The following is a 20,330-nucleotide window of genomic DNA, read 5'->3' as shown; positions in this document are numbered from 1 at the left end:
TTTAGGTAATTAATTTTGAACTTTTATTTTAATCTGTAAAATAGGTCCCCTGGTGGTCTAGTGGTTAAGATGCAGCGCTCCCACCGCTGCGACCCGGGTTCGATTCCCGGTCAGGGAACCATCCCCAGCCACTCTTAGTGCCGGTCCCAAGCCCGGATAAATTGGGGAGGGTTGCGTTAGGAAGGGCATCCAGCGTAAAACATGTGCCAAATCAAACGTGCGGAGGATCCGCTGTGGCGACCCCTAACGGGAGAAGCCGAAAAGAAACTATTTTAATCTGTAAAATCTTGAACTCAATGAGAGATCGCAATATACTGAATCAGCCATTGAGAGCAATATACTCACAACAGTCACTCCCTTGTCTTTTCACACACTTCTGCTCTCACCTTGTTTGTGTGGTATGTGACTGCCCTGCCCTGTTCATCCACCCTCCTCCTTATAAGATACTAAGGGGCTACTTTTCATTGTAAACACAATTCATTAGGGATGTCCTTCAAAGATTTATCTCAAAACATGCATTTACATAAGAAAATTGTTTCATAATGTTAAATAATTATTAGGGCTGTCAAAATGAAAGTGTTAATTTACGTGCACATTTACTCACAATGTCCTTTCTTTGCTCAGATATTTAAAAAAAAATAATAAACTCCACCGGAAAATAATCTTAATCAATTAATATTTATTTTACTGATGCACCAAGTCTCAAATCAAGCACCAAAAACCGCCATGGTGCACACATCCGGCAATTAAAACCGTCCGTGTGGAAACATAGCAAAAGTTCTGTTTGGTGTCCTGGTGATTTACATCTCTTTAAACATCATAAATACTTAAAAACATTTACAAGAATATTTTGTCTTCATGCTCTAGTTAATTATGGTTACACTAATCATAAACATGCATTTGCATAAAGCATCCATATTTGTCCATGTCCAAAAAAATTATATTTTAATTGATTGACAGCAATTATAAATTTTGCATTGATTTTTAACACCAAGTACATTTTATAATAAAAAAGATATTTGTTTATAAAATGTAGGTATGACTAAGAATAACCATAGAATCATATTATATCATAAATTATAACATTAAAATATCCTCACTCACCCTGGACTTACTTTATAATGTACAGTTGTGTTTTAAACATTAATTTAATCAATCATTATTATATTATATTAATGGATGTATATTTATTATATAATAAATAATTATTAGACATTTATTCATGTCAAACTCTTTTTGACACTGACCTATTTAAAACATTTTAAAAGGAACTGAGCGTCGAAAAAGTTCGAAAAAAAAAGTAATTGCATTACCAGTTACATGTACAGGCGTTTACAAGAAGCTGCATTTATCATTCACAAGTGCTCTTCTGAAAACAGGAAACTATTAGTATTAATTAATTAAGGCAAACAATAGGATCCTTTCCCCATCTCGTAAGTTCCTCATCCGATAAACCTGTACACTAGCTCTGAGCATAAAATATTTAAAATGCTTTTGCGATTATGTATTAACACTGAAATATTTCTTATATCTCCTGAAGCCATGTTCAATATATTATATACATACTGATCACCGGCCCCCCAACATGTTTTATAGGCACCATCTATATTCCAAATATTCCAGATATACATAAAATATCTATATGCAATATGTAAAAAATTACATTCATGCTACATAAACAAGCCAAAAGAATGTGAATGTCAAATGTGTTTATGTTTATGTTTATGTTGGATTTCTCACTTCATCAATGTTACATTGTTACATTGTTACAATGTTACAATGTTACATGAAAAATGCTGTAACTTTTTTAGTTCTGTAAAAAAAATATATAATATTATATTAATATAATATTATTATGAAATTAATATATATAAAAGACTTAAAAACCCACAAACACATAAACCAGTAAATTTGCTGCTAATTTAGCTGAAAATATCAATAGCAATGGTTAAGCGACTTACCTCCTTCCTTTACACTCTTGCGCTTTCTCTCTGTCTCTCGCAGATTACAAGGTCACATGTTCAAATCCCATTGCTGTCTTGATTGGGACTGTCTTGAGCTACACTGATGTATTGTGCATCGAGCACTCGTTTATGTAGTACAAAACTTTGTTTCACATTCATTTTACAACACTTCATAGGCAACCAAGTTTGCGAATAAATTACTGTGGAATTTCCAGTCTAGGTATCTTACAGTTATGAGCCACATTAGTATTGCATCTCACCTCCACTAAGGTAACTTGAGACACAAGGGCTGGGTACATGATGTGTAAAGAAATGAGAGCCAAATAAAATTTTATTTTCACCTAATGGATTAAACATACCTTTTACATTAAAGTTACACAACACAAATAATCTAGCAATTACTCACCCACAGAGTCATTCACTTAATAACATACAAAAATCTATTTTATTAATACGACACGAGAGGCATGCTTGCTGCATGTAAAAAAAAAAAAAAAAAAGAAAGTGATTTATGACTTTATGTGCCTATTTAGATACATTATATAGACAAAAGATTGAGTACACCTTACCATAAGATTCATATGTGCTTTTTAAACATATCATCACGTTTGTTTCCTATTTGCTGCTATTATAACTTCAACACTTCCTCGAAGTCAGGTACTGATTTAGGGTGAGGAGGCCTGTGGTGCAGACAGTGTTCAAATTCATTCACTATAAAAGTGTATAATAGAGTTGTAGTCTGAGCTCTATAGACAACCACTGGCTTGCACTCCAAACCATGTAAACCATATCTTCATGAAGCTTGCATTGTGAACAGGGGCATTGTGATGCTGGAACAGGTTCGGTTTCCTGTTCAGGTGAAGGGAAAATGTAATGTAAAATGTACTACATAAAATGTAAAATGTACTACATACAATTTACAATTGTGTGCCTCCAACTTTGTAGTAATAGTCTGAGGAAGAACCACATGTGGCTAGAAAAGTCAGGTGTCCCAATAACATATTGTGTATATGATAGGAGTAGTAATAAATGTAATTCACAATGTGAACTACAGTTAAGTAGATTTAAGATATGCCGTTAACATCTCCAAAGATATATAATTTCAGATTACATATGAGAATATAATACAATAACATATTACAATTTAAGACTAGCATTAGTTCTTCTTCTTCTTCTTCTTCTTCTTCTTCTTCTTCTTCTTCTTCTTCTTCTTCTTCTTCTTTCGGCCGCTACCATTAGGGGTCGCCACTGCGGATCATCTGTCTCCATACTACTCTGTCTTCTACATCTGCCTCTTTCAAACCAATTTCTTGTCTTTCCTCACCACATCCATAAACCTTCTACTTATTCTTCCTCTTTTACTCCTTCCTGGTGGCTCCATCCTCAGCATTCTCCTACCGATATACCCCATGTCCCTCCTCTGCTCATGTCCAAACCATCTTAGTCGTTTCTAATCCTGTCCTTCCTCGTCACTTCCAACAAAAATCTCAACATCTTCAGCTCTGCTACCTTCAGCTCCACCTCCTGTCTTTTACTCAATGCCACTGTGTCTAAAACATACAACATCGCAGGTCTCACCACAGTCCTAGAATCTTTCCCTTTCTCTCTCACAGATACCCTTCTACCCTTCTTCACTCCTGCTATCACTCTTCTCCACCCACTCCACCCTCCCTGCAACCGCATCACTCCACTGCCCTCCCTCTCATTCACACACATGTACTCTGTCTTACTCCTACTGACTTTCATTCCCCTTCTCTCCAGCGTGTACCTCGAAATCTCCAGGCTCTTCTCAACCTGCTCACTACTTTCACTACAAATCACAATATCATCCACAAACATCATAGTCCAGGGAGACTCCTGTCTGACCTCGTCTGTCAACCTGTCCAACACCACTGCAAACAGGAAAGGGCTCAGAGCCAATCCTAGATGCAATCAAACCTCCACCTTAAACCAGTCTGTCGTTCCTACTGCATACTTCACTGCTGTTACACTGTCCTCATACATGTCCTGCACCGCCCTCACATACTTCTCTAACACACCTGACTTCCTCATACAATACCACAAATTCCTCTCTCGGTTCCCTGTTGTATGCTTTCTCTAAATCCATAAACACACAATGCAACTCCTTCTGACCTTCTCTATACTTCTCTATCAACATTCTCAAAGAAAATAAGGCATCTGTGGTGCTCTTCCTCAGCATGAAACCATACTGTTGCTCACAGATGGTCACCTCTTCTCTCAGCCTGGCTTCCACTACTCTTTCCCACAACTTCATGGTGTGACTGATCAACTTTATTCCCCTGTAGTTACTGCAGGTCTGAACATCTTCCTTATTCTTAAAGATCGGTACCAGCACACTCCTTCTCCATTTCTCAGGCATCCTCTCACCTTCCAAAAATTTGTTGAATAATCTTTAGCCTAGCATTGGTTAAAGACCCACAATTTCTTAGTGTACAAGGAATGCATGCTTCAGGACTTTCTGTTCTGACACAGAGATGGTAACAAATTTCCACTTGATGTCAGAACAGCTAAGTCACTAGTAGTCTTCAAATGGTGTCTTAAGGCATACCATCTCCAGCAGTGGATACATTAACAATATTCCTATTTAAAATAATAATAGTGTATACATGCTCCAGAGTTTTATACTAATTGTATTCTTAGTCTTTCTTCTAATGAACTGGTATTAGAATGTATTTATTGATAGAGACTTCAAATGAACATGAATTAACAAAATTTCCGAAGCAGTCGTGGGACTCATCTCTTGCAGAAAACTTTATGGGTTTATTTATAAATGGATCAATTATGGAACCTTGAATCTTAATGCTATATTATTTTAGTCATTGTACAAAATATTTATATCTATGCATAGCTTGGTACACTAAAGACCTACATACATTTTATATTATTATTCCTTTGATGAATTTGTTATCATTACTCTCTTTAGGTGATAATAATATCAACTACAAAATTGTTATTTTATAAAATATTTTTGCCATTTAAATTCCTTATGAGCAAGGCAAAAGTGAGAGTGGGATGTAAATCTCATTTATGAGCGACTTGAACGTAAGAAAATTGAAGATAATGATGAAGAAATCTTGAGAAGTACCAGACTAAAAAGTAATCCTATCCTCATTTGGGTGACATTAGGAGTAGGTTTATAGCAAAGCATTAAAATACAGAGCTGCGTAGTTGAAGTGATCCTGATGGTATAATATAGTCCACATTGGTTTACTCAGAGTTTATTGGAGTTCTCGGCTTTCCTCACACTTTCCAGTAACAGAGTGTATTACTGCATCGTGGCACTGTATCCATTAAAACTCAGACAAGGATTAAAGTGAATTAAAATGAGTGATATATGAGTTTGCTTTGGATGGTTCAACTTAGGAACAATAAAGATGTCTTTGTAATTGAGATTTTCCTAAAGTGGCTTAGTACTACAAACAGTTTTGCATTAATTCTCAATCAGCAAACACTGATACTTTTAACAATGATGAATCTACAAAGAATATCTCATCCTACCCATTTAGGGTGGGTTCCATTTTGAGTCAGATTCCTCCCATGGTTTCTTCCTCATATTGTCCAAGGAGGCCACCGTCACCTCTGGCTTGGTGATTAGGGCTAAACTTATAGGAATTAATTTATTATTACTGTTTCCGAAGCTGCTTTGAGACAATGTTCATTGTTGAAAGCACAATACAAATAGAATTTAATTAAATTGAAATGAGTGAGTGGATGTAACAATAAACAGTACTTTAAGGAAACTGGAAGGTAAGTATGAGCACAGTGATAGAATTGTTTATTATGATGGTAGCAGTTCCTAATGCTACCACAAGTCTGCAGTATTCAAGTGAGAATATCTACTGACTGGTTTAATGGGTTTTTTTGTTGCAAATATCTACTAAATCCATGTAGAAATCTGTTTTCTGTCATTAGAAACAGACATTGACTGCAGAAAGCCCCATTTGACAGAAAAAGCAGATTATGATGTGTTTGAATCATATAGTTTTTTTTTATAGCTATTTAACAAAATGACCAACCAAATTTGTTGGTTGAACAGTAAGTACAGTATCATGAACAGTAAGGCTTTTTTTTTCTTATTTCTAAAGTTTTTTTTTTCCTTTGTCATTTAACAAGGGTGAAAAGGGTCAAGACTGATGGAAGATAAGCAGTTCAGCATTATATTACAGAAGTAAATGAACAATTCAAATGAACAGTGAATAATAGATGTATGTTCAAACTGTGCATAGAGGAATTTCCTTCTGCCTGGTATGCGTTCTTGTAAATGTTAGCAGTATTACTCAGGCTAGTTTTTACAAAAGGTTTCATTGTTAAGAATATTATACCTGGAAGGAAAATGTCTGCTCCGAAAATATTTTATTTGTTTTTCACATCAGCCATGTAACTGAAACTGGGCACACTCCAGGATGTTGCAAGATATCTGAAATGTATTCATAAAACTATATTTCTCTCTCTGTTTATTGGCTTGTTTAACAGAAAAAAGAGGAAGAGTTGGTTCTACAGGCCATTTCAGGGCTAAAGTTGAATTACTGAAATGTGTTCTCTGACATCTAAAGGGTTAAATGGATATCAACCCCACTGAACACCTTTGAGATGAACTGAAATGTCATTTGTGAAACAGGCCTCCTTTCCAACATCAGTGCCCAACCTCACTAATGTGCATGCGATGGAATGGGCAAATCCCCACAGCCACACTTCACAGAGTAGTGGAGGTTATATAAACAGCAAAGGAGGAATCAAATCTGAAATTGGATGTACAACGAGCACTTACGGGCACAACTCTTTCACCATATACTTTTAGAAAACAATAAATATATTTCAATATATTCCAGTAGAAATACACGGTTTAACCTTCTACTTATATACTTATTATTTAACCTTCAATTAACTTGTAGCAAAACTACTTTTGTGTAAGGAACCAAAGAGAAAATCTACAAGCTGTAGCAAGAAGTAAAACTTTCTTTCTGCTTCTCCCATTAGGGGTCGCCACAGCGGACCATCTGCATGTTTGATTTGGCACATGTTTTTACGCTGGATGCCCTTTCTAATGCAACCCTCCCCATTTATCCGGGCTTGGGACCGGCACTAAGGCTTGTGCAACCCTAATGGCTGGGGTTGGTTCCCTGACCGGGGATCAAACGCGGGCCGCAGCGGTGAGAGCGCCGCATCCTAACCACTAGACCACCAGGGAACCTTCACAAGCTGTAGCTAGAAGTAATTTTGTAAAATGTCAGGCTTGAACAAGTTAAATGATCATTTGAGTGAAGAGATGACGATTAGGCTTATGTTTAAATGCTTTTATTGACTCTTACCTCAGGGGATAAGTCAGAGACATGACTGATGATGATCAAAGGAAATAAACATTTTCTAATCTATAACTATAAATGATTGCATTTCTTTTGTATATCAGATGTAGATCAGGTTACAAAATGTAGAGGTAGTCATGGCTCACCAAAACTGGACATTTGTTAATTGGAAAAGTGTTGCTTGTTTTTTCTATCTTCAATTTCCCTTAAGAGGCCAAATTAATTACAGTAATGAAGTATATGTATCAAAATAATTAACTAATTATTCCATTACCACTTGCTATTTACCTAAATATTTAAAAATAAAAGTTATTCAAACTCCAAACACTTAGCCCAGCAGTTATGCTTATACATTCATACAAATAACCATGAAGTCCTGTTATTTTGAACCTCATCATAGCACTGAGACATCGCTGATTATAGTATTTGACCTTGTATTGACCTCTGATCAGGGTTATGTCTCCTTGTTTATGTTGATTGGTGCTTTTTTCCACATACTAAGGTTTTTTTTTGTTTTTGGATCTGCAATGTTCTGTCTTAGCTTTTATCATTATATAGGCCATTCTACTATATTGTTTCAAACTGTTGTTCCTATAATCTTAGTGTTCATTCTTTTTCAGTCAGTTTTGTTTGTTAATTAACAAATAGTATTATTGTGTCCTATGAAGTTAATGTTTTAGAATTGTATTGTAAAGAGAAATATCTCAGTACTAGTAAAATAATAATCTTACTTCATGATATACTGCATATAACTCACTAATTATCACTTAGTTTATAATAAACAACCTAAATACTGTTTTATTATTATTTACTATTTATCCAGTATTCATTAAATTACAATTTCCTACTGTAGTTATGTCATGCCCAAGTTATTAAATAATTTATAGCTTAGTGATTTTGACATTTTTATCATTAGATTCTCAAGCAATGTGTTTATCTCTAGCATTTGTGCAGTCTGATAATAATTTCTTGGTGATTTTAACTACTCTTTAAATCTGATTATTTAATTATTGTTTGTATTATAATTCATTATAAAATGGCACTGTCTATTTTATATTTGGGATGTTATGCATTGACTGACAGTATGAAATGGTCTTTTTGAGACCTAGTAAATTTTTTTAAACACGCACAGGTCACAATGACGAGCCTTAAAAACCCTGGTCTTTTTCCTCCACACCTGCACAGTGAATAATCTGTATATTGCTATAGGTATGCAGACATCAATTAACTTTCACATATTTTTCAATCAAGCATCAAAAAAGATTGTACAATTAGTGTCAGTGTTATTTATTCTGTTTTCTTTAATTAAATCAGACTGAAATTAGATTGTACACTGATATGATACTGTATATAACTAGTTAGATCATAACTAATTTGAGATTTTATACTATTTCATTTATACCTACTGTTCAGCTTATTCGATTGTCAAACTCCGTTCACTGAGAAAAATGTGCCACCATACATAAACTACAACCTGATACTCTACTTCAAACAGCGTCTGCATGTACATTATCAGTACAGAATCTAACTAGTTTATTTCTAATGCTATCATATAAACCCTGCCATATATTGCTTCTAATATCAACTATGGGCCATAGGTGGAATGCTGAATGAAATAAGCGGTTTCCTTATTTTGTGCTATACTGTGCACACTGTGTACCGGACCTGCAAATAAATGAATTAAAAACTACCGCTTTCTTTTTATGAACTACGTTTTACCCTGGAGGGCTGTGATGAAGCTGCACACTTATTATTTCCCTGTGACACACAACTGAACAGGACTAGGAGAATTAGAAAAAGAAAGCAGACCATTTGACTATGGAAGAAGTGAATTTATTGATGTTTCCTGCTTGCAACCACAGAGAAAGGAATCATCTATTTTAACTAACAATATATCCATCTTATATATCCAGTATATTAGTGTCCCCTTAACCCTTCCCACAATCAAGCAGGCAATTACAGGGTTCAATATCAAGCCATTTGAGTGCATAGTGACAGCCACAGTTAGAAGAAAAGAATAGAAACCATTATACATTATAAATAAATTTAAAAAAGGCAAAAAATGTTAAAACGTTTTGAGTCTTGCAGAATTTAATTGTACAATTTTTTTGTTTGTTTTTTACAAAAAATAAAATAAAAAGGAAGTCTCCAGCTCCCAGGTCTCACTTTTTTTTGCCATTAGTGACCAGTATTATCAATGATTGCAATCAGTAAACAGTTCTTTAGGTGGTCAGTTGAACATAGTAGTCAGTTAGAATGACTAAAGTATCACATGCATGTGCATGCGGAGTACAGGACATTACATTGCTGTTCATTAGACATGGGAGAAACTGGAGGCATCTGCCAATAATCCTGCCTCCATCTAACCAATTCTCACAATCATAAAAAAGTAGACAAATTTATTTGACCAAACATATGGTGCTGTGACTAAAATATGCCTTCTGAAACTATTCGATTTCCCTTGAAACAAAATAAGGGTGCCTGAGGGTACTATTCATCTAAGCACTCAATCCACACACCGATTCAACAAACATGTGACTAGGAGTACAGGCAACAGCAACAGACATAATAACAAACCAAACCTGTCCCTACACAACACAGCTCGGGAAATAACCGAGAAAATTGAACACCTGCTTTATACTCATATAGACTTTTAGTTATATAATAATAATAAAGTACATAAAGTAAATGAAATAATTTCACTCATTATACTTTCTCTTTCTGATTTACTATACATATAAGTAGGTACAAATAACCTGCATGTACAAGCAAGCTACTGAAAGGAAAAACCAAAAGGTTTTCATAATCAGATTTTATCGGATGATTGATCAGATTTTAAAAATTCAATGTTACCATTCAAAATATTGAGTTTAAGATTATAAACGGAGCTCCATGATTCAGCAGTTGCAATAATAGAACTAGTAGCAGTGTTAAATAACTTGGTTTTGTTTCTTAATGAACTCGATATGCATTTCTGATTCTAAGAGAGAGCAGTTATATTATTGGTCAGTAGTATGTTCACTATTCTGTGGCCCCATATCGCCCCCTGATGGTCTAGATTAGATATGCATCTGCTCCAGGTATTTGTAGGTGGGGTTTTCATAGCCATGGTTTTGCATCTTGTTCAGGTGACGGTCCTCAGGACTCAACATTGGATCAACCTTACACACAACAAAAAAAAGATAAAAAATAACAAAAAGTTATCATCTTTGTATGGTCTAAAAAAAAAATCCTTTTCTTGATAATTTTACCCCGGTACCTATTATTATTATAACTATTATTATAAATGTCTGTGTGTGACTGACCTCCACAATGCCATGGCTGATGGTGCCATACTGCCTCTTTCTGAGCAGGACCAGACTGATCACAATCACAGTTGCTATAGCAACTGCAATCACCAGCAAGCCAATCAGAGTACCATTCGCAAAGCTGAACACCTCACCCAGTGGGTGATGCATCTCCTGGTTTTCTCTGTGACTGAACTGTTAAAAGAAGTACAAATCAAACATGTTGAGATTTACAGCTTGGTCATAAAAGTTTATCTATCTATCTATCTATCTATCTATCTATCTATCTATCTATCTATCTATCTATCTATCTATCTATCTATCTATCTATCTATAAATAAAACATTAAATCTGTTTATTAATAATCTGACTAATATCACATTTGGCATTGCAATTTAATGAAATAAAATAAAATAAACTCTTTCAGAAAAAAACACCATTTCACCATTTTAGAACAATCCAACTGAACTTTCTACCCAATCAACACTTAATTATCTGTTCGTAAACATTTAAACTTTTTTCCCGTGATTAATTATACCATCAAAATCCGCATTAAAGGCTGCATTATATTACTCATTGCAGTAATGCTGGCTTAGCATTTAATGTTCATCAGACACTGAGTAATATTGATCAGATAAAATATAGACAGGGTGGGGGAAAGATTCCTTGCTGTTTGTTAGAAAAAATAAAGAAAAAAAGACAAACTGCAAAACCATCTGAATGAACTTCTCCATACATACATCGTCTATAAACTGCTCAGTTTAGGATAAATAAATAGATCATTTAAAATCTGCAAATAATTAAATTTGGTGAAACCATCAATTTAGACACAGTCAAGAGTCAAATTTATCATGGCTTATATAATACTGAAGCAATAACGCAAACCAGTTTCTAAATTTCTCGGAGTCAGTGTTTATGATTAGAAATCGAGTTTAAACCCCAGTTGAATCTTAGCCACTTAGAAAAGCAATTTACTGTTCATCACTGTTCAGGTGTGATGCATTGATTGCGTTTATGTGATGGATGGAAGATGGTCAAGTGTAAGCTACATTCCACGCACTTACATATACATACGTGCATGCAATACACTCAAATCATGCTTTTAGGTAACAAAAATAGAGAACATAAGTGAAGAAAATGATCATAAGGGTCATAAAGAAAGCTTCAAGGTTTCTTTTGCTCACATCTTTATTATAGTAAAGACTGATCTGGCTGTGTGCGTGTAAACCAATATGAGGTTGAGAGAGTTGTCTATGGGGTAAAAAAAGATTTTTTATATGAATTTGAGTCTCTGTTCTAAAAATTTTGATCATCAACAGTATTTGGGGTCTGCCGTGAAAGGTGCAAATGCTTCAGAATTAATCAGATCAGATTCATTTTATAATCCTAAACCCAAACGTCTTCAATGTATTGCACAAACAAGAGAACTGACCCCTCCATTCCAATACTCAAATGTACCAAATATAATTTATTAAACATTCTCCTGCTGTACCAAAGAGTGGAGGGGGAAAGATACTTACCATAGGATCAACATTCAAAATGCTGACTTTTTCAGCACTGTAAATCACTTCCTTAACATCCATTGTCTCATCAATCACCTGTCAACACAGACAGGCAGCTGTAATTACTTACTCTAAGGAGTCTAAGAGTGTAAGTGAGAACAACCCAGAGATAATCTGGGGGCCATATTCAGAACCGTGTTATGCACGGAAGTGAAGATGCAATAGTAAAAAAAAAAAAAAAAAAAAAAAGGCACACAACGGCATTTAAACACTATATGGCTTAAGAATGTGGACATCAGACCACTGCCTGTTGAACAAGCCATTCCAAAACCATGGGCATAGGAAGTTGGCTCCTCTCACAACAGCATTGACTGTTTTCCACACTGGTGACAGGCTGGAAAGTCCTGGAATGCATTCAGCATTTCAGTTAATTCCTACGGTATTTAGTGGGGTTGAGATCATGGCTCTGTGCAGGACACTGCAGCTTTGGCTAACCGTGTCTTCATGGACATTATTGGACTGTCCTGCCGGGACACATCGTTCCAAATAAAATCCTAAAGATATTGCAATTCCGGACAATTGAGCTTCCAACTTGTCGAAAGCAGGTTGAAGTTGGGAACAGCCCACATATGAATGTAATGATGAGGTCCCCACATACTTTTTGCCATATAGTATAACTGAGAATTGCACTACGGGAATTGTTGCATGACAATTACACAGGTGGATTTGGTCAAAAACGGAGGTAGTTGTGCATGACTCTGACCTTCAACATAAGTCGAGTTCTACATACAGACTCAAGAAAGAAGTTTTAAAGTCCAGCACCCTGACTGACAGACTGATACAATGTCATGCAGAAAATCACATTCAAGACAAGTAGCCAAAATAAATTGGAATGCAAATTACATTTATAACAATTAATGAATCATATTGTATTTATAATCCTGCAAATAAAAATGTGCAATAAAAGTAATTTAAGCATAAGAATGTAACCAACAGTCAACACACAATCTCCTGACCAAAACAAAATCTCAGTCACAAATTGTGTGTGCCAGAAAAAGGACATTTCTGTTCCGCTCTGAGTTTTAACTGTAGACAACGTTTTTTTTTAACCTTATCTGTGTTACTCTACAGTAGTTTGAATTCATTGTGCAAAAAATAGGATAAGATGGATTAAATGATAATTAATTGACTGCCCTATACATCTAATTGATACCATTTTATTGGAAAGGGAAACCCCATCTCAAGTACTTCTACTAAGGAAGATAAATCTTACAAACTGTAGGTAAACTACATGTAAAATATGGTGTGTTTTAAAATACAGCACTTAAATAACAATATAGACTGCAAAATATGTTTCTGGTTTTCCACTGGAAAACAGACATTTATCAAAATTCATTCTCATAGAAACTTCCTTTATAAAAAAATAAAAAAGGTTCCCTCTTAAAAAAGAATGGGCCACATTTATCAACTAAAAAACAGGTCAGTAAAAAGATATTAAAAGTAAGCAGTTTAAAGTACTATTAAGCACAATCAATGCCACAAGAAACAAACTAAACTAAATTGTCTCTATTCTTAATTATCTATTCTACTAAAACAAAAGTTAGATATGGTTATTTTTGACATAGGGCAACTGGTTTTTTTTTGACAAATAGTAAATTTTTACTATGCATTTTTTGTAGTTCGAAAAATGACATCATATTCTAATTTCTTGTTTTGTATTAATAATTATTATCGATGAGGTGAGCTACTAACACTACAGTCAAACTCACAGAATGCACAGGACAAACTGCTTTGAAATACTTTTAAATCCCTTAATAACTATGTTTAGATTTAATCTGTTTTTCCATGCATCTCTGTGTGCACTAAATGTAGAATGACAATGCAATCATCTCCTGCAGAGTATTTTAACCCACATACCCTTCAGGCCAACGCCCAATCACTGAATGTGCTAGCAGATGTTCAGGTTTCCTGCACAAACCTCTAGGTGTAACAGAAAGAGGCATGCTGGCATGCATACACACAAGACCACACTTAGTCAAGTGCATCCCAGTGACTCATTATTCAACAGTGCAGTCAAAATCAGTACTAGGATGTGGATATGGGAACGAAAATAGGGGAAATATGACATGGAATGACTAATGAATGGAAGAGAGACTTAAACATTCTTTAATTTGAAATATTTTTTTTTTCCCTACCTTTTATGGTAAGGAGCAAAATTCATTCATTTTAAAACAGATAATCCAAAGGATAAGAATGTGCTGCAGGATTTTCAGCTTAATGTTTATGGACACCTGCCTATTACACCCATACATGTATGTGCTTGTTGATTATCTTCCTCCAGAGCATCTGGAACAGCTTTACCTTTTTTTGAGGATTTGTGTTTATTCATCCACTAGAGCATTAATGAGGTCAGGCCTGGGGGGCTCTTTTAATCCAATCATGGCAAAACATGTCTTCATTTACATCACTCCATGCACAGAAGAACTGACATGCTGAAAACGTTTAGTCCCCTTATCCAAAGGAAGGAAATTTGGAACAGCACTCCAAGAGTATATACAATTGCAAGCTTCAGACTTCTGAAGAAGGTCCACATGTAGGTGTGATGGTCAGGTGTCCACAAAAACTTCAGCCATATAATGTGCACCAAGTTAATCCTACAAGACACAGCTGTATTTCATGTGTACTTCGACAGAGAAGCCACGCATGTCTCACCTCATTGTCACTGATCTTGTTCTTGCTGTTGATAACTCTCTCCTCTGCTCCAATCAGACCATCCAGACCATTCATCATCCCAGAGCCTAAATACAATAGAACACAAGAGCACTGTCATTCACACAAAAATCTTCAAGACATCTGGACACAGATTCAAATACAAAATCATTGCGGAACTGCCATTCTAAGTAATGTTTAAAAAAAATTAACATGTATGCACATAGTAGGAGAAATAATTATCTTATCGCGTGCTGATTTTGAAAGTTGACCTCTTACAAAGAAATGAACAGTCTCGATTTTATATAGTAGTTTTTTTCTAAACAGAGAAAAACAGAAAATATATATAAAAAACATCTAAAGAAAGAATATAAATGAATTTGTATTTGATCCCATACCAACCAGCAAGAATTCTGAATCCCACACACCCACCACCACCATAGAAAAGAAAAAGAGCTCTCAAAGGACATCAGGGACAGGACTGTAGACCTGCACAAGGCTGAAATGGGCTACAAGATAATCAGCAAGAAGCTTGGTGAGAAAGATAGCACTGTTGGCACGATAATTCAAGATTGGAAGAAATACAAGATGTCAATCGTCCTCGCTCTCGAGCTCCATGCAAAATCCCACCCCATGGGGTAAGGATGATTATTTCATAGTCTTTCTTTAATGGTATTTTTTTATGGGTTTTTTATAGTCCGTCTCTCTCTGTTAATTTAAACCTGCAATAAAAATCTGGACTGTTCATTTCTTTGTAAGGGGGTAAACTAAAAAAATCATCAGGGGATCAAATAATTATTTTCCCCACTGTATGTGCTGCATGACTAAAACACTAGAAATGGCCCCCTGTCCTGAATGGCAGGATGGTGGTGGTGGTGCACAAGTATATAAATATATATAAAGGACACACAATTCATTATAAAGCATCATACATCCGTAACTCAGAGTCTTAACTACTAAACCTCCACTTTTTAAATGTTGTTGGCCGAAAAAGTAAATAAATATAATACCCCATCCTTAACAGCACATTCTTACTGATCACAATCATAAATTTGGCATAAATAAATTAAAAAAAAAAACCTATGGAAAACTTTGCTGTACTGCTTGTTCCAGCTTCAACAATGATTCAGCATTTAATACACAGGGATCGGGTTGCATGATTAATAAAACTTGGGTGCAAAGGTCAATCTGAATCATACAATCGTACAAGTACATTTACTCTGACAAAGCACACAGAAAGAGCTAGCTCTATAACTTTTAAAATGCAAAAAAGACACCATGCTAATCATCTGCAGACAACCTTACCTACATACTAATGGTGTACAGAGAATTTAACACAGCAGTGTGGGATGCAACCCAAGTATTAGGGACTGAGGACTCAATTATATGTTGCCATTAAAATATTACTGTAGGATTATAAGCATACAAATAACGTGTGTGACTATGACACTACATTCAACATTTATAACAAATAACATCATGCTGGTGATTACCAAATATGTTCTTTTTGCTACTACATGTTGCGCATTTGGTCACAGAATCATAAGACCACGAACCAAAAAAAATTGCATTGTGCACTTGAAGCAATAAACAAACTCTTTCTCAATCATTTAGGGAATGGACCAGAATGTACACTTTATTGCCAAAAGTATTGGGTCAACTAGTCATAAGTATGGTATGTGATTTTTGAGCATCACATTCCACATTTAGTCCCAAATTGCTCTTATACTTCGCTCCACTCTGGGAAGATGTTCCACTAGGTTTTAAAATGTTCTTATGGATATTCATGTTCATCAGCCACAAGGGTATTACAAAAGGCAGGTACTAATGGAGGTGAGAAGACCTGGGGTACAGTCAGGGTTCCAATTCATTCATGTTCAGTAGGGATGAGATCAGAGCTCTATAACAGGCCACTCTAGATCTTACTCTCCAAAGCATGTAAACCAGATTTTCATGGAGCTCACTTTGTGCACAGGGGCATTGCCATGCTGGGACAGGGTTTGGTTGGGTTTCCAAGTTAAAGTGAATGCAAAATTTTATTAGAGCGCATCTAAAGACATCCTACAATTGAGTGCCTCCAGCTTAGTGGTAACAGTTTGGAAAAGAATCACATATAGCAGGAAAGGTCAGGTGACCCAATACTTTTGGCGATATAGTTCACTTGTCCCCTTTACTCACAACTTACAGCTATCGATCTATTTTGTTCTCCAGCCTGTCAAACACATTAGACTCAAGCCTGAAAACGTTAGCACGCAAGCCAAACACAGCAGATATCCCAGACGACTCAATCCTTTCTGATATGACATGCAGAAAAAGTGTCACAAAGATGTACAGTTAATAACTAGCCAGCTATTCTAAAGCTAAACATCACCACAACTGGGTAATGATAGAAATGCCTAAATTAGGATTAAATGGTTGGCTATCGTTCCTTTACACCCAGTCAAATTGAGGAACAAAAACTAAAGAGCCTCACCTACTCGCTAGGAAGAAAAAGCTAACTATTTCCCCCCCTGAATCAATTCTTTTCTCTTCTAAAGCTGAAATGTGTCAGAGCACCACCTGGAAGCTCAAAATCAACATATTACACAGACTTTTTATTTTTACCTCAGACTCAGTATTCTCACATTCTCTCTCTCTCTCTCGTTTTAAACAAAAAAACCTTTTGTTTACTTTAATTTTTACATAATTGCCAGGCACCAAAATTACTGAAAGGCACAGTCGAACTAGCAACTATTAAAGGGGCACATTTCAGAAACTACAAAGCTGGCACTGGCAAATTCTATATGAAGAACAGGAGATTGGGAATCTTCTACAGCAATTCAAGTTGGACCAATGTGGTAATTTTTCCTCTTTGTTCCAGGTATGTTACCCGAGTGGCTCAAGCTGCCAGGAAGGACAGAGTAACTAACACCTTGTAACAGAAGCACTTTGATTTAGCAATCACCCAAAAAAAAAAAAAAAACTGTCCAACCTTTCAATGTTCCTCCACACAACCTCATTGCTGCACTGTCTCTTAGATTTACGACAATGATGTTCACCTAAGAAAATTCAATGAATCAGACCCCCTTTATCACAGCACTGATCTTACCATGCTCTATCTATCTTCTACAACTGCTCAAGTGGTCCCACCATCTCTCTGGGTCCAAAGAAGGGATGCTTAAAATTCTACTCTGTTCTGGCAAATGGTTGATCCAATGAACTAGCAGTATTTAAACAAAATCTAAAAACCTATTTATTTTTTCCACAAGTATATAATTTAACACGACAAACTATGCTTTTCTAACTCTATGCCCTCTCATGAAAATGTTTTTAGTTTTAGACTGATGATATTCTTAGTATGTGTCAATCACCAAACGCCATAAACGTAAATGTAAAGACAACACAGTGGACGAAGCAGCTGAACTAGCAATGACCAGTTACACGGTCATAACTGAGAAAAGGCAAGATTTAAAATAGACAAAACAATACTGAAAGCAGCAAAAGTGGGGGAAATGAAGAGGGGGGGGGGGGGGGGCACAACCACCATACAAAAAAGTGTTAAGAAGTCTGAGAGTGAAAAGACAACCGGCTACAAAGACCCACCTTTCTTGAAGGCACGTGGGGGTTCAGAGAGATCGCCTAGGTATTGTGGGTAAGCAGAGGAAGAAAAAAAGAAAAACAAAGATTGGAATTGGAAGGGAAGAAAAGAAAGAGAAAGCCAAGTGAGAAGGATTATCTAGCAGAGCCTAACAACAGAAATAAAAAAAGACACCGCCAAAAAAGGTTGGATTTAAAGAAGAATTGGAGAAAGCAGCAACAGAATGTCAAAGGCAAGCTCTTAGAAAAGTTCTCATGATTCAGTGGAGCTCACTGCACTTAGCATCATTAAGACCTGGATTAGCTGTGCACCTGGTTCTAGGGTCAATATTTGTTGTCTAACCTCTTGATCAGAATGTGACTTATTAGGGCCTGTATGTACCAGTAAATGGGATCTTTAGCTAATTGCTTATTCAAAAAACAATAAAAGGAAGACCACTATGTCAAATTGAAGTGTGGGAGTGCTGTGAATGTATTGGTACACTCAAAAATAAACAAGTTTGCCCTAGGTACCAGCAGGAACTTACCCTCAGGTTCTGACTGTGAGCCCAGGGAGTTGACTTGGAAGGGGCGGAAAGGTTTCCCCTCGAAAGATGGAACCTCCACACTTTCTTCAGAAGAGACGGTGACATCAGACTTTGACTCTGAAGACAAGAATTGGTCAATGTCTGCCTTTTGCTCCTGAAGATCATCTGAGAGAGAGAGAGAGAGAGAGAGAGAGAGAGAGAGAGAGAGAGAGAGAGAGAGAGAGAGAGAGAGAGAGAGAGAGAGAGAGAGGGAGTGTGTTTGTGTGTGAAAGAGAGCACAGTGAAAGCAGGAGCAAAAAATAACAGTAGCACAGAAATTCAACGTCAAAAATAAATGTTAAAAAAGGGAGTCACAAGGCGTTGGAGCAGAAATCAGGAATATTGACAAATATAAGAAGGTGACGCAACAATGCCATGTTTTTTTATAACCTTAAAATATCTACACACACACTCACACACATTTGAAGTTCACTAGCTGAAATGCCCATGCATGCCCATCACACACAATCACACAGCCGCACACACACTCCTACACACTTACCAATCTCATCCTGGATCTCATCTGCCACATAGGGCACCTTATAGAGCAAAGACAGGCTTTGATTCATCCTTTCCTCAATCACACGCAGGTGGGTCACCACCTAGGACACACACATTCATTCAGATAAAAACAAAACATTTGTATTTCTTTTAAGCTAGTGATAAGGTTTTGAAAAGTGACCCGCTTCTTTGCACACATCTCACTTGTGCATCAGACAGGTTTCGTCCTAGTGCTACACATTACATTTAGATATTATATTACATATATTCAAGCTACAGTAGAAGCAGATTTAAAAAAAAAACAGTAAAGTCAGAGCTTTGCAAGTGTTCGAATCTGTGTTTTATTTTATGTACAATTCATCACATCATTATCGCAGCCTCTCATGTAAAGCAGTGACGGAGGCAAACGCAGGTCAAATACAGAGTTTTGAATATTGTCCAAAGGGAAAGGTACAAAAGCCAGCGGGCAAAACCACAAACAGGAAACAGGTAAAGGCTGGGTGACAACATGTACTGGGTAAATATAGAGCAATAAGGAACAAACAAAACCGAGATCAAAACCAAGATCAAAACCAGGGCATTAATATAGGAAAGAAATGGATTGCATAAATGCACTTCAGAGACAAAAGAAACTAAACGTAATACTTGGCGAGGAACAAAAGGACACACAGGGGTATAAATACAAACTAATCAAAGGGCAAACTCAAATTGGTATAGTTGGCAGCCAATACGGCTTAATTATGCCAGTTTAACTGAAACAAATAGGATCATCCAATAATTCGCTATAAAAAGTAAAAGGATTCTTTTACCTCTGTAATTTAGGTGCATTAGAATTGGTTGAAGGGTTTTAATTGCTTTCCAGTTGTGAAATTAGAGAACTTATAGCCAGCTGGTGAATAGT

General features: G+C 36.1%; 1 protein-coding gene across 4 annotated transcripts in view; it reads right to left on the bottom strand.

The window, feature by feature from the left end:
• Positions 1–9,099: 9,099 nt before the first annotated feature.
• Positions 9,100–20,330, bottom strand: part of aplp2 (amyloid beta (A4) precursor-like protein 2) — a 53,739-nt gene continuing 42,508 nt past the window's right edge. The window contains exons 12-18 of one of the 4 annotated variants that reach the window (XM_083552660.1): positions 19,431–19,530; positions 18,890–19,054; positions 18,369–18,404; positions 14,790–14,875; positions 12,096–12,173; positions 10,594–10,770; positions 9,100–10,449 (exon numbers count right to left, since the gene is read on the bottom strand). In XM_083552660.1, the coding sequence (XP_083408786.1) occupies positions 10,348–10,449; positions 10,594–10,770; positions 12,096–12,173; positions 14,790–14,875; positions 18,369–18,404; positions 18,890–19,054; positions 19,431–19,530 (744 nt within the window). In that variant the 3' untranslated portion in view covers positions 9,100–10,347. The remainder of the gene's footprint in view (positions 10,450–10,593; positions 10,771–12,095; positions 12,174–14,789; positions 14,876–18,368; positions 18,405–18,889; positions 19,055–19,430; positions 19,531–20,330) is intronic. The other 3 variants (XM_083552661.1, XM_083552662.1, XM_083552663.1) reach the window with 3 other exon arrangements.

The sequence above is a fragment of the Silurus aristotelis genome, assembly GCF_946808225.1.
Source record: "Silurus aristotelis genome assembly, chromosome: 10".
NCBI classification, from domain to species: Eukaryota; Metazoa; Chordata; class Actinopteri; order Siluriformes; family Siluridae; genus Silurus; species Silurus aristotelis.
This window is presented reverse-complemented; position numbering and strand designations above follow the sequence as displayed.